At 44.6% G+C, this 15,508-nt stretch overlaps 1 protein-coding gene across 6 annotated transcripts in view; it reads left to right on the top strand.

The window, feature by feature from the left end:
- Window positions 1–15,508, top strand: part of Armh3 (armadillo like helical domain containing 3) — a 216,845-nt gene that overhangs the window by 68,170 nt on the left and 133,167 nt on the right. For all 6 annotated transcript variants that reach the window (XM_006988208.4, XM_006988207.4, XM_076563191.1 and 3 more), the window contains exons 17-19: window positions 3,202–3,267; window positions 5,036–5,105; window positions 6,354–6,414. In XM_006988208.4, the coding sequence (XP_006988270.1) occupies window positions 3,202–3,267; window positions 5,036–5,105; window positions 6,354–6,414 (197 nt within the window). The remainder of the gene's footprint in view (window positions 1–3,201; window positions 3,268–5,035; window positions 5,106–6,353; window positions 6,415–15,508) is intronic.

Below are 15,508 nucleotides of genomic sequence, written 5' to 3'. Positions count from 1 at the left end.
TTGTTGGGAAGTGGTGGTGTACACCTTTAATCCCAGCACTCAGGAGGCAGAGGCAGGCAGATAGATCTCTGTGAGTTCGAGGCCAGCCTGGTCTACCGAGCGAGATCCAGGATAGGCTCCAGAGTTACACACAGGAACCCTGTCTCAAAAAAACTGGAAAAAATTTTTTTCAAGGCTTTCCTTGGCTATAATAGTGCTTTTGAGGCTAGCCTGGGAATACATGAGACCCTATTTCAAACAAAACTGATGTAGTAATTATGGTAGTTGAGAACAGGATGGATGGTTCTGGCTGGATCTCCAAACATCTTCCTTTTTTTTTTTTTTTTTTTTTTGAGACAAGGTTTCTCTGTGTAGCTTTTGGAACCTGTCCTGAAATTCTCTTTGTAGATCAGGCTGGCCTCAGACTCACAGAGATCCACCTGCCTCTGTCTCCCAAGTGCTGGGATTAAAGGCATGTGCCACCACCACCTGGTAACATCCCCCTTTTTTAAAGATAGAGGGTCTGTTATAGTCCAGGGTGCCCTTGAACTTCCTTTGTAGTTGTGGATAACCTTGAACTTCTGATCCTTTTGTGTCTACCTTCTGAGTGTTGGAATTACAGGCACACAGTGTCCCACCATACCTGGTTTTATGTGGTGCTGGGATTGAACCCAGGGCTTTATGCATGCTAGGCAAGACTATACCAACTCAGCTGTGCCCCCATATGTATTCTTCTGGCCCTTAACAGTTCTAACCAAAAGATTTAAAACTTTCTAGAAAACCCATCCTTTCTTTCCCCTTGGAGCTGCCCATGTTGTGTCTTTTGTATTTAGTAAATCCAAAAAGGAGCTAAAGTACCTTGAGGGTAGAGGAGTAGAAGAAAAGCAGAGGAGGATGGTTGATTGTGGTAGTGAGCAAGAGCCGAGAGAGGAAGGGGTGTGTATGAGTCACTTCTCTCATTTCACTTGGACGTAGGGGAGATTGTTGAGCTGGTAAAGGCACTCGCTACCAAGCCTGAAGACGTGAGCTTCATCCCTGGGGTCCACAGGCTGGAAGGAGAGCGCTGACGGACTCTTGCAAGCTGTCTCTGACCTCCACACCCATGCGCGCGCACGCGCGCGCGCACACACACACACACACACACACACACACACACACACTAAGTGTGACTTTTTTAAGAGGGACTTACGGAGGAATTCTTTTCCCTCATGGTTTGAGGTGATGTAGTCCAGCACAGAGGGAAGACATGGCTGTGGGCACAGGACTGTGGTCGCCTGCAGCATCCTTTTCATAGTGTGTCTGTGGCCAGGAAGCAGAGAGACAAATGCTGCTGCTTATCAATAGCCTTTTCCCCTTTTCTCCTTTTGTTCATATTGAGCCCTTACCGTATAGGGTGGTACCAGACACATTGAGGACGAGTCTTTGGTTCCGCAGTGTGATCCCCTGCATGACACCCTCGTAGGCACACATGGAGGAGGACTTCTCAGGGGTTTGAAAGCCAGTCAGCTTGTCAGTGAAGAGCAGCTGTGGGAAGAGGCTTCTTCCTAAGAAGAAGGATTAGTTAATCTTTTGGCTGGATTAACTAGGGTGATGCCCGAGTATGGTGGAGCTCGAGCTAGTTTAGAGCTGGATCTACAGCTTCTGCCTCTGTGTCGGAACTCCTTCCCTTGTCTTTGTCCTTGAAGAAAATAGCCAAGCTAGTCCACAGGGCACAGTGGTCTCTCACACGGCCCCTTCCTGTATTCTCTGTGGGAAGATGAGCTCTTTTCACAAGGCTAGGGGAAGCTGGCTCGGGAAGAGCTGCTTATTAACCGTGGGCCTTCTATAATTGCTGTTCAAAAATGTTTCAGAGAAAATCTTTAAAGGAGTTGTTTTTCACAATTGTAACAGTTCCTCGTAATTGGAGTCTGTGGGCATGTCAGATCTCAGGAAGGTGTTGGGAAAGGGCCAAGGGGTGTTTATTTCCAATCCACTGTGAGAGGAGTTTGATTTTTCCCTCAGTCTCTAAAAGACAGAGAGCCGGGTCCGTCTGCTTCAGTGCCTGCCAGGGAAGCAGTTTCTTCCTGCTGTGCTGAGCTCATTCCCAGCAGAGCTCAGGCCTGCCTTGTTCCTAGAGCCTCTTGTGGAGGCTGCGCATGCATCCATTGCCCCGATGAGAGCCTGCAAGCTGTCACAAACACAGCTGACTTCTTGGGCAGATGGGAGGGAAGAGAGAATAGGAAAACAGATTCCTCTGAGCATTTGTTTCAAGTCCCTGGATTTTAATTTTTATTGTATTTAATTTTCTCAGAGATCTTCGACCCGTTAAAGACATACTGGGAAATTACATTCAATTTCATGGCTTAAGTTAGGAATTGATGTAAAGGTTCTAGGATTATCACATTAGCTCTCCTCCTGATCCTGAAAGTAGTTTATAAAGGTCCACAGATTTGAACTGATAATGTAATTCAATTGGCCAAACACTTGCTTAGTATGACCAAATCTGGTGTTCAATCTCTACCTCTGCATATACTGGTATTCCTGTAATCTCAGCACTCAGAGGCAGAGGTGAAGGCAGGAGGATCAGAAGTTCAAGCCTATTCTTAGCTTCAGAGGGGGTTCGAGGCCAGCCTAGGCTAGAGACCTTGTTCTGGGCTTTTGGGGAGGAGAGAGGGAGGGTTTGTATGCTAGATTACAAATGCCTGTGTTCATGTCTGCCTGCTTGCTTGCTTTCTTTTATTCCTGCCTTCCTTGTCTCTCCCTTCCGTCCCACCTCCATCCTACTCTTCCTTCTCTTTTAAAATACATTATTTATTTATTTATTTATGTATTTATTTTTGTGTGTATGTGTATGCATGTGTGCGCACATGTGTACTCGTATGTCTAGGCTTACATATAGAGATCAGAGGACAACTTCGTGGATTGCAGCTATGTGGGTTGCAGGGATCAAACTCAGTCCATCAGGCTGGGTGGCAAATGTCTTTATCCACTGAGCACCTCACTAGCCCCTTTCTTTCTTTCTGTCTTTCTTGCTCTTTCTGTCTTTATTGTATTTCTGTCTTTCCACTGGGTCTCATATACCCTAAATTGGGATTAAAATGGCTGTATAGTTCAGGATGACCTTGAATTTCTGATCCTCCTGTCTCTACCCGCCAAGTGCTGACTATTAGAGGTGTGTGCCTACATGCCCAGCCGAGTTTCTTAAACACAGTTCTCACATCTCACCTTTTCTATCTTTACTAGGATCAGTATGCCAATGCGTTTTTACATGATGACAATATGAATTTCCGAGTAAATTTACATAGAATGGTAAGTGTGACTTCCTTTTTTTTTTTTTACTTCTTATTTTTAATAGACATGTTTTTGTGTGTTGACTGAATTAGGATGAACTTGATTCTCAAGAACAAATGTAGCTGGATAAGATGACTTTTCAGCAGAGCCATGCCTGTCCTTGGGTTTTTTTGTTTGTCATAGAGCTGTTTCTTGCTCAGCTGAGGATAGAAAGATCTACAACCAGCTGGATGATGGTGGTGCACACCTTTAATCCCAGCACTCAGGAGGCAGAGGCAGGCAGATCTCTGAGTTCAAGGCCAGCCTAGATTACAGAGTGAGTTCCAGGACAGCTCAGGCTACATAGAGAAACCCTGTCTCCAAAAGCAAAACGAAACAGAAGGGGGGAAAAGAAAGAAAGAAAGAAAAGAAAAAAGAAATATCCACAACCAAATTGCTACTATAGTAATACTGGAGTATATAATAATATAGAGTTTAAAAAAAATCCAAGTCTGAGCCTTTTGTTTCCTTCCTTCCTTCCTTCCTTCCTTCCTTCCTTCCTTCCTTCCTTCCTTCCTTCCTTCCTTCCTTCCTTCCTTCCTTCCTTTCTTTCTTTCTTTCTTTCTTTTTTTGGTTTTCCGAGACAGGGTTTCTCTGTGTAGCTTTGTGCCTTTCCTGGGACTCACTTGGTAGCCCAGGCTGGCCTCGAACTCACAGAGATCCGCCTGCCTCTGCCTCCTGAGTGCTGGGGTTAAAGGCGTGTGCCACCACCGCCCGGCGAGCCTTTTATTTTCAAAAGGCAGTATTTATTTAATTTTTCATTATTTTAAAAATTACATTTAGTGTGCGTGTGCACATGCGTGTGTGTACATGCACTTATACCTCTCTGCCTCTATGTGCACGTGGCACAGAGGAAGTGTGGTGTCAGGACGACCTGCAGGAGTGGAGTTAGTTCTCTCCCTCTATCACATGGGTCCCAGAACTTGAACTTAGGTTGTCAGGCTTGGTGACAAGTGCCTTAAACTGTTGAGCCATCTTTTTAAGCCATGTTCCCCCTGGATACTGAGTCTTTTGTAGCCTAGACTAGCCTCAGCCACACTATGTAGTGTGAGCTGGCCTTGAACTCCTGATTCTCTTGCTTCCAGCTCCTTCATGCTAGAGTTACAGGTATCTCCCACCACGCCCAGCTATATAGTATGGTTTTTATTAAATAAGACAACAGTCTGCTTTACTCACCCGAGAGGTGGAGCGAATGGAAGATGAAGCTCGGCTAGAGTTGAGTTAAAAGGATCACAGTATGGTTTCAGTATGAACCCCCCCCCCCCCCCCGCCTGCTACAGTTGCTGACTGTGTAGCTGCAGCCATCCTCGCCTCTTTTTATTTATTTAGTTTTTACTTTTTAAATTTATTTTTTATCTATGTGTATGAGTGCTTTGCTTACATGTATGTCTGTGTACCACTTACATTCCTGGTGCCTGAGGAGGCCAGAAGAGGGTGTCAGATCCCGAGGAACTGGAGTTACAGATAGTTGTGAACAGCCATGTGGGTGCTGGGAATTGAACCTGGGTCCTTTGGAAGAGCAGCCAGTGCTCTTGGTGCTGAGCCATCTCTGCAGCCCTGTAAATCGTATTTTGTCAGAGGCCTTCACTGATAACTCAGAAGCACTTCTCTGACCTTCCCCTCCTTCCCCCTGCCACCAGAAGGAGCAAGACAAGGTAGACTCTGTAGAGTAAACCTCTGTAAGAGAGATTGGGTTTCCGTTCAAGTGTCTGCTAATTCCCTTTCTTCTCCCTGTGTGTTTTGGAAGCCGATGAGACACAGGAAGAAGGCAGCTGACAAGAACCTTCCTTGCCGTCCCCTGGTGTGTGCAGTCCTGGGTGAGTGAGTATCAGAAGGGCATTTTCGGAGGCATTGACAGACTTTCATGATGAAGGTTTTGGATGATGTGCTTTTTCCTCATCATGTTACATAAGAAATTTTGTTTATCGTGTATCCTGTATATCAACCCCAATGACTAGAGAGCTCAATGAAAGGATGCTGTTGCTCAAAAAAAAAAAAAAAAAAAATCTCTCCTGGGAGGAAAATGAGTATGACCGCTTGTCACCAAGATTTCAAATTCTTTTTTCTTTTTACATTTATGTATTTATATGTATACAGTGTTCTGCCTGCATGTATCCCTGCAGACCAGAAGAGGGCACCAGACCTTATTATGGGTGGTTGTGAGCCACCATGTGGTTGCTGGGAAATGAACTCAGGACCTCTAGAAGAGCGGCCAGTGCTCTTAACCACTGAGCCATCTCTCCAGCCTGATTTCAAATCCTTGCTTCTCTTTCTTGGTCTGCATTGATGTGTCAAAATGTCAGAAGGTTTAAATTTGAGGTTCAGACATGGAGAACTTCCCTTGAGTAAATGTAGTTGAGATGGGGCTGAGCTGGTAGATAGGGCTGCATCCCGGGTCCTTCTGTCCGCCCCCAAATATGCATTTTCCTCAGGGGAATTGGTAGAAGTCTTCATCTCAGTTTCACTTGGCTGTTCAACGTCAGTTCCTGATTTAGAAACAGTAATTAAGACTATATAATAAGCTCTGTTGACCAAGAGCCCCACAGACCATTTTAGTCCACTTCTGTCCAACAGGGTGACAGTGAGTTTGGAGAGCCCGAGTCTCCGCATGTGTGGGTGAGCTCCACACTTCCCTCCTTGCTTGCCTCACTGCTCTGGTCTCAGACTTCCCTCCAGCATTCTGTATTTGTGCTATGGTATGAGATACGTGAACAATGAAGTTTCCCTTGTATCTAAAGTTATTGGCAGGTCCTTCTAGAAACAAGAGAGTGAGATGTTTAGTTTGTTAACTTACAAGAGAGTGAACCTTTTGCTGAAACTTAGTGCGTGAAGCATTTTACTTGTAATTTCCAAATTGCAAGTGTTAAAAAAAAAATGGCATAGCAAATAAATTGGATTCATGCAGATAGATGTTGGCAGGGGATGTCACTCAGTGTGAAGGTTGGGGATGCCATTTATTGTGAGAACAAGGCACTCACAGCTTTGAGAAACGTTCCCCCCCCAACTCAAAGGTAAGGAGTGGATTTCATCGTGCCTGAAGCCATTTTTCTCCATTCCCCTTTTAGACCTGATGGTGGAGTTCATTGTAACACACATGATGAAGGAGTTCCCTATGGATCTGTATGTGTAAGTGCCATGGTTCATTTTATATGTGCAGACTTACTGTAAAGAGTCAAGTGGTAGAAAGTTTATGGTCTGTTTGACTTCAAGAAAAACACATTGGTCTGAGAGATGACTCAGTGGTTAAGAGTGCAAGCTGCCCTTCCATATGCCGTTCGGTTCCATGGGACCCAAGTTCCATTCCCAGCACCCATGTGGTGCAGCTCATAATAGCCTCTAACTCTATTTCCAGGCTTTCTGACACCTCTAGCCTCTCTGGGAACCCATACTCATGTGTATATACCAATACACATACATGTGATTGAAAAGAAAACAAATCTTTTAAGAAAGAAAATTAAGTCTTTAAAAAAGGAAAGGAAGGAAACATTTGTGTGTGAAGAAATACCAAGAATCATTGTGTTAGTCATTTTAGAAGGGGAAAAGTACAAACTATATTTTGGGTTCTGCATATCTCTTTATTATCACTTTAATTTTTTTTTTTTTTTTTTTTTTTTTTTTTGGTTTTTTGAGACAGGGTTTCTCTGTAGCTTTGGAGCCTGTCCTGGACTAGCTCTGTAGCCCAGGCTGACCTCGAACTCACAGAGATCCACCTGCCTCTGCCTCCCGAATGCTGGGATTAAAGGCGTGCGCTACCACCACCCGGATTGTTTTTTGTTTTTTTGAGAGATGGTTTCTCTGTGTAGCTCTGACTGCCCTGGAACTCTCTCTGTAGACCAGGCTGACCTCGAACTCACAGAGATCCGCCTGCCTCTGCCTCCCGAGTGCTGGGGTCAAAAGAGTGCTCCACTACTGCCCGGCTTCATTATCACTTTTAAGCTCACTGCGTGGAGATGTGGATAGATGACTTGAAGCAGATCACCAGAGACTGTCACATTCGGAAGACACGTGGAACTGGCATGCCATGTCATTTTCTCTGTGCTAGCACCAAAGCAGTCACTAGAATTTGAGGGTGGCTAGAGGTCAGGAGAGACCTTTAGATCTGTTCTTAGCACCCATTGTCTTGATAACCTAGATCCCTACTAGGGGGCAGACTCTGTCTCCAGGGGCCAGGCTGAACTAACGAGGTCTGACTATCCATCGCCGTTGTTTACTTGAGGGCATGAGACGCTCCTGAAAGTCATCATGTTTTCATGAGGTTTAGGTAGGCCATTTAATTTCCCGTTTTCCCTACTGCTTTTGCTGTCTTTGACACTTTTGAACAGCTGTGACACATTAATGTCGCTCCAGGTGTGTCTAGTCTTCTTCCTTTAGAAGCAGCTCAGGACAGGCATATTGGTGCAGGCCTGTAATCCTTGCGCTTGAGGGGTGGAGGCAGAAGGATTAGAAGTTCAAGGCCATTCTTAGGTACATAGCATTTTGAGGTAAAGCTGAGTCATTTGAGACCTTGTATGCACACGCATGTGCGTGCACACATACACACACAGCTCAAGTTAAGTCTGACAACAGAATTAATACCTTCCTTTTTCCTCCTGAACGTGCAGTTGGTATGCTAACTTGGCATACTTTATCCCAGTGTCAGGGGTGTAGATATGTTGCTTGTTTTGGCTTTTTTGGGGAGCCCGCCACCCAGCTCCCAGATAAACCACACACGGAGGTTTATTCTTAATTATAAATTCCTGGTCTTAGCTTGGCTTGTTTCTTGCCAGCTTTCTTTAACTTAACCCACCTGTCGTTTGCCTCTGGGCCTTTCCTGTTCTCTTACTTCTGTAAATCTTACTTTTACTCCGTGGCTGGCTGTGTTGCTGGGTGGCTGGCCCCTGGAGTCCTCCTCTTTCTCTGGCTACTTCTTATTTTTCCAGATTTCTCCTATATATTCTCTCTGCCTTCCAGCCCCACCTATTTCTCTCTCCTGCCTCACTATTGGCCATTCATCTCATTATTATATCATCAGGTGTTTTAGACAGGTACAGTAACACACCTTCACAGCGTTAAACAAATAAAAATAATAACCTTAAAATAATATTCTACAACATAGATATGTACAGAACTTTACACAGACCAGACCGTCAGCTCTTCAGATTGCTTACAAATTGTATATGCTTCGTTTCCTAGGTCTAGTGTAATAATATAAATTTTACTTTTGGATTAATAAGTTATAGTTTGCCATACTTTTTGGGTGTTTAGAAGTCTGATGCTAGACTTTAATTCAAAGACCAATGAAACTACTTTTCATACTACTTAGCAGATGAATTTCTGCTTATTTTAGATAGAGCCTTTGGAAAGCAGTACCCTTAGGGATTAGAAATGTTTTTACTATAAACTTTCTGACTTGTTACTTTCTTTTCTTTCTTTCTTCATTTGTTTTTGAATTTTATTTATTATTATTGTTTTTGTTTTCCTGAGACAGAATTTTACTATATTGCTCTGGCTGTCCACCACACCCAGTTCTATTTGTTATTATTCTTTATGTTCATGATCTGTGTGTGTGTGTGTGTGTGTGTGTGTGTGTGTGTGTGTGTATGTGTGTACGTACATGTGCTTCATCAGGACAGAGGACAAATTGACAGAATTTGTTGGCTCCTTCCACCATGGAGTGCCCTGGGATTGAACTCAGTTGTTAGGCTTGGTGTAAGGGCCTTGACCCTCTGAGCCCTCTCCAGCCCTGCCATGTTATTAACTGGGTTGTTGTTGTGAGACCTTGCTGTGCAAACCAGGCTAACCTCAAACTGTGATCCTCCTGCTTCAGCTTGTAAGTATTGGGATAACGGGTGTGCATCATCACTCCTAGGTATTTCCTAATTTTAAAATATGCTATTTAGCCAGGCCATGGTGGCACACACCTTAAATCCCAGCACTTCGGAGGCAGAGGCAGGCACATCTATGAGTTCAAGGACAGCCTGGTCTACAGAGTGAGTTCCATAACAGCCAGAGCTAAACAGAGAAAACCTGTCTGAAAAACAAAAAACTCTTTGTGTATGTGTGTGTGTGTTATGTTAATGTACCGTTTACTTTGTATTATAAATCACTGTAGTGTATGTGTTATATAAATGTACTATTTACTTTTCTATTATAAATCACTGTAGTTTTAGTTTCTTGTTTTATAACTAAGGAAACTGAGGCTGAGTTTAGGTGCTTTTCTCGGGGTCATTCTTAGACTATCTTTTACACGTGAATCCAGTCCCCCCCCCCATTTTGTTTTTAAGATGGGTCTCATGTAGCTAGGGTGGCCTTGAACACCATATCAGTAAAAATGACTTTAACTTCTTATCCTTCTGCTTCTGTCTTCCAAGTACTGCGATTACAAGTGTGCTCCATCATGCTAGATAAAAAACATTTTTCTCTATTTTTTTTTCTTTTCTTTTCTTTTTTTTTTTTTTGGAGACATGGTTTCTTTGTATAGCCCAGGGTGTCCTGGAACTCTGTAGACCAGGCTAACTTCAAACTCAGAGATCCACCTGCCTCTGCCTTCCGAGTTCTGGGATTAAAGGTGTGCGCCACCAGACCTAGCTCCTAAATTTCTCACTGTAAATCTTGGGCTGTCACTGTCCTTTATAGATGTATTATCTATTAGTGTACCAAAGTACTCCAGAACCTAGTAGTTTAAGATGAATATTCATAATTTCACAGCTTCTGTGGTTTAGCAATCTATGAAAAGTTCAACTGGATATTTTTAGCGTAAGACTTCTCCTGGATCTACAATTTATTTATTTTAGACTGATTCTCATGTATTCCAGGCTGGCATTTGCTGTGAAGCAAAGGATGACCTTGAGCTTCTGATCCTTTAGCTTCTGTTTACTGAATGTAGGGTTGTAAGCATATGCTTTCCAGGCATCTTTTATGTGGTGCTAGGCATGAACCCAGGTCTTTGTGCATATAGGCAAGCACTGCCAGCTGAACTACATTCCTTGTCCTGGCCTGAAACTTGTGTACAGCCTAACTGTGTCAGTTTGCCTCAGAAGGCCGTGGAAAAAGTGTTAGCTGGGGCTGAAGGCCAGTGAAGTTCTTCCTGGGTTGGAGAACTTGCTTCCATGCTCACTTAATAGTTATTGGTAAGTCTTGCTTAGGTGTTTTCTAGATGTGTGTGTGTGTGTGTGTGTGTGTGTGTGTGTGTGGGTGGGTGGGTGGGGGGTCAGAGGACAGTTTGCAACATTCAGTTCTTTCCTTCTGCCATGTGGGTCCTGAGGGGTCAAACTTGGTTCTCAGGCTTGGTGGCAGGCATCTTTACCGGCCGAGCCATCCTGCTGGCCCAGGCTGCAGTTCTTCACCTGGATCTCTTTAGAGGTTGGTGGATATGGCAGTTAGCTTTCTTCAAAGTGAGTAATCCAACAGAGAAAGGAGTGTAGTGCTCTAGATGGAAGAGGCAGCCTCTGTTACTCTGCATTTCTTCTGGTCACATGGTTATAATGTGGGGGGAATTATTCAAGAGTGCTTTGTTTGACTGTTACTTCTAAGTCATGTTTTGGAAACTCCAGTGCAGCAGTGTTGGGATGTGGCCTAATGAGAGGTATCTAGATAGTGAGAGCGCCTCTCTCCTGAGTGGATGGATCAGTGGCAACTGAAAAAGGACTAGAGGTTGTGAGCTCACGGGCACCTTCTCTTCCTCCCTTCCTCCCGGCCTTCAGCTCCTGGTGCATGTTTGTGTGCACAACTGTGTGCAAGCTTATTGTCCTTATTTCTTCTGTCTTCCACTATGAATGATGCATAGAAGATTCTCCCTTCCTAGGTGCCAGCACCTTGATACTGGACTTTCTAAGGAACACATTTCCTTGTAAATTATTTCATCTGAGACAGAGGATGTGAGTTCTAGGAGGCTAGGATTGCCACGAATCATGTTTCAAACGGTATCACCGTTGCATGGCTAATGAGTTGCATAAGCAGGATGCATACTCATTTCTTCTGATCTCAAGGTTGTATTCTCAGCATTTTTTTTAAAATAAGGAACAAAAGAAAGGTATATATATAGAGAGTGACCACGTTGGCAGGACCTCGGGGGAAGCTCCATTTGACCTAATCCATAAAGAAGCCTAGGAGTTTTCTCTATGTGCATGCGTAGGGAAAGAGGATCAGATGGGGCCAGCTTGACTAGTTCAGGCGGGGAAGAGCTGCAGAGGGGTGTATGTTACAGTGTTCATCTGTCACCTGAACCTGCACCAGCGTACCGCGCACGTTCTGTTCTCCCCAAACCTAACCTGTGCTTCCCGGCTTTGTCCCAGAACCTTTCTGTATTGCTTTCTTCTCCACCTGCTCCCTGGTTGACCGTTCTGAGGTTATGGAAGATGGTGAAAATGAAGAGAAGAAGGTTAGGCAGAATTCACTGTCTCAAAGCCTGTATCCCGGATGTGTTCCAGATTCCCCTCCCCCGCTTCCATTTCCTTCCTCAGTTTTGGTATTTGGAGCATCCATCGCGGCGTCCTTTTTAGGTGAACTTGTCTGCTCCCAGCTGGGCGGCAGGCCAGGTTGCTGTTCTCACTTCTCATTATGTACAGCCGCTCAGCAGCACCAAGTGGGCTTGAAAGCCAATGAATTCCTCCCTTTCAGATAAGTTTATAACCCCATGGTGGAGTCAGAGCCTGGAGCCGCAGTGAGACGTTTCTTCCTTGTGTCTGCATGCTGTAGGGATGGCAGTGACGGGGAAGGGGCTCTCCCAGGGGAGAGGAGTCTTGCTGTAACAGTAGAAGAAGGCGCCGAGTGTAATGTTCATTTCTGCTCCTGCTCTTCTCGCTTCCTGTTGCCATCCCTGTTGTTACCACAGGGTTTGAGACTGAGGAGAAATGAATTCAGGAAAATCAATCTTCCTAACTCACTCTTCCGTGGAAGACTTAAGCCCACTCCCCTTTTTTTTTGAGACTGGTTCCACAAACGATGCAGGGGAAGAGGGAAGTCAGGAGAAGTTGGAGAAGGCAGGGCTGGCTTCCTTAGACTAGGAAACCACTATGTGCGTGGGAGAAACACGCAAGAAGCAGTCAATTTGGAATCTTCTGCCAGTGTGTGTTTTTAAGGATGTAGCAATTGTTAATTTTCTTTTCTTTTCTTTTTTAAACAGTCTTGCAATGTAACCCAGGCTGGCCTCAAACTGTCCAGCCTCCTGTCTCAGCTTCCTGAGTGCTGGGATCATAAGTGTTTTACCAGGGCTGGAGAGATGGCTCAGCAGTTAAGAGCTCTGCTTGTTTTTCCAAAGGACCTGGGTTCAATTCCCATCGCCCACATGGCAGCTTACAACTGTCTGTAACCCCAGTTGCAGGGGATCTGATATCTTCACACCAATGCACATAAAATAAAGTTAAATAAAAGAAAAAAAAAAGTGTTTTGCCCTCCTTGGCATATGCCACTTGTTAAAATTATCATTATGCTTGGTAAATGTCTGAGTCATTGTGAGCACAAGGCTAACAGCATACCTGTTAGGTGACTGTGAGACAGCAGGAGAGCCTTTTTGGAGTGTTGTTTCATAGCCTTCAATAAGGGGCATAAACGGGGCTGTAGGAAGTAAGTGTCTCAGCACTGCTCTGGAGTGTCCGCAGCAGCTAGGGTGTGTGTTTGTCCAGGTTCAGCCCACGCGGGAGGCACTGGCGTGCACTCCTGACCATGGTGTGTGTGAGTGGCTGTCTTCTTAGCTGCAGCAGCAGCATTCACAGCTGGGACCCAATCACTCAGGTATGGAGATATTGATAGAAGCTTCTATAGATTGGCTAAGGCAAATCATGACTCAGATGAGGCTATCATTTAGCAGATTGTTGTAGGAAATTTGTTTAACTAGGCAAAGATGTGTTGCATTTGCATTAATTAAATAAAATTAACCTCAGTTCAGAGAGACTGGCTTAGCGACTAGTTGACAGGAAGTAGCAGGGAGGAGCTTCGTGTGGGTTTTTAGTTGAGGCGGTGTGAAAGGAGAGAAGCTTCCTGATGGCGGTAAAGAGAGAACGTTTAGCTGGTTGCTACTCTAACCCCGAGATAGCAGGTTTTCACCCTAGCCTTTGAATCTCGAGTTTTATTAGAAAGAAAGAGATTTAGTTAAAGCTACCTTTAACCACAGCAACTGCCATTGTCCGGGAGAACAGAATCCTCTCAGGAATCCCCTTTCCCCAGCTGCTAGTAGTTTAAAGCACAGACACTGTGACCAAGGTCACACTGCAGGAGATGGCAGCTCCATCGGATGAGATCATGTCACCATTTCTTAAAAAAAAAATAAGGAAATGAAGCCGGGCGGTGGTGGCGCACACCTTTAATCCCAGCACTCAGGAGGCAGAGGCAGGCGGATCTCTGTGAGTTTGAGACCAGCCTGGGCTACAGAGTGAGCTCCAGGGCAGTCAGAACTGAGAAATAGAGATACCCTGTCTTGAAAAACAAAACAACTCAAAACCAAAACAAGAAGAAAAAACAAAAACAAAAATAGTTTGGAAACTGGAAGGATGGTTTACTTGGAATTTGTATTCCTGGGTAGTCAGTCTCAAAACAGGTTAGATTTTTTTTTTAATTTCTCTGATTGCTAAACATTTTATGTGGGTATGTATGTGTTATGGTGAAATATGAAAATCATCAGACAGTTTTAGGGAGTTGCTTCTCCTGCCTCGTTGAGGCAGAATCTCCTTTGTTGTTTCCCCTGTACTGTGTACTTGAGGCTTCCTGGTTCACAGGGTTCTGGGTAATTCTGTCTTCACCTCGTAGCAGCATGCTGTAGGAGTGTCGGGACTGCAGCAGTGTCATTGTATCCACACTTTCTTGCATGGGTTCAGGTCAGCAGGACCTCATGGAAACTGCTTTCACTGCTGAGCCATCTCACTGGACTGATACTTTGTTGTTTTGAGACAGAAGTCTTGCAGTGTAGCTTTGGATGGCCTAATACTTTCTTTTTAAAACATTTATTTTTATTTTATGTGTATGTGTGTTTCATCTGCTTGCATGTACTACCCAAGAGGGCCAGAAGAGGGCATTGGACCCCTTGGAACTGGAGCCATGGATGGTGCTGGGATTTGAACCTGAATCCTCTGGAAGAGCAGCCAGTGCGCTTAACTGATGAAACATCTCCAGCCCCGCACTTAGTATTTTCTGTGTAGTCCAGGCTGCCCTGCTCTCTTGACAGTCCTCCTTCAGGCTGGGATTACCAGCATGTGCCACCACACCTGGTTTAAATTTCGGACGTCAGTTTACGAACTGAGTGTAAACTCTTTAGCGTTTGCCTTTGGTGCGCTGTTAGGCACCGCAATGCCCCCAGCGGGTCCCTTTGGCTCTCACCTCTCAGAGGAAGGTTAGTGGTGTTCTGTTTCTTTTCACCTTTGCTAGGAGGCCCCAAAGAGTAGCTACCCTTATTCAGCTTATTCAGTGATCGCATTGGCCCATAGACAAATGCAAGTAATATTTCAGACATCCTTGCCTTAGACTGAGGGCACAGAATCTGAGAGTTGCACCTCTGCCTCAGGAAGTATCCTCTACTTGAAGCTGCCATTCAGCTGCAGTGTTCTTGAATGTATTAGAAAACTTCTGTCAATCAAACAGGTTGGAAGCTGCCCTTCAGCTGCAGTGTTCTTGAATGTATTAGAAAACTTCTGTAAATCAAACAGGTTGGACGAAGCCCCCTCCTGGCAGGTTTTCCCTTGGCTTATTTGGTGCTTCTGTTTTCCCCTTCTCTCCTTTATTCTTTCATGTTGGAACGGTTTCTAGAGAATGAACGAAGACACAGGGTAGGCCTCAGCTGGGTGTAGTGGCCTGGATTTCGAATCCCAGCTCTAGGGAGGATGGGGTCTGCCTGGGCTCTAGAGCAAACCTCACCCGACAGACAAAGACAAGATGTCACCTGGAGCAGCCTGAGGAGTCCCCTAGTCTTTTAGGAACCTCAGTTCAGGTGAGATCAGATATTTGGCTTTGCTGTAGAAAAGAATTTTAGGACAAGCCAGTACATAGTAGATTTGGAGTTTAGTAAACTATTTCCATTTTTTGTTTTTTTGTTTCTTTGTTTGTGTGTTTGAAACAGGATATCAAGTATCTTAGGTCGGTCTTAAACTCACTTTGAGTCATTTCTTGGACCTCTTTGCAAAGGGAAAATAAGTAGAAAAAAGGGCCAGGCATGATGGTGCACGCCTTTGATCCCAGCACTTGAGAGGCAGAGGCAGGAGGATCTTTGTGAGTTTGAAGCCAGCCTAGTCTGTATAATGAGTTCCAGCCAGGG

Source organism: Peromyscus maniculatus, chromosome 1, assembly GCF_049852395.1.
Source record: "Peromyscus maniculatus bairdii isolate BWxNUB_F1_BW_parent chromosome 1, HU_Pman_BW_mat_3.1, whole genome shotgun sequence".
Classification (NCBI taxonomy): domain Eukaryota; kingdom Metazoa; phylum Chordata; class Mammalia; order Rodentia; family Cricetidae; genus Peromyscus; species Peromyscus maniculatus.
The sequence above is the reverse complement of the archived record's forward strand: the minus strand, read 5'-3'. Positions and strand labels throughout refer to the sequence as shown.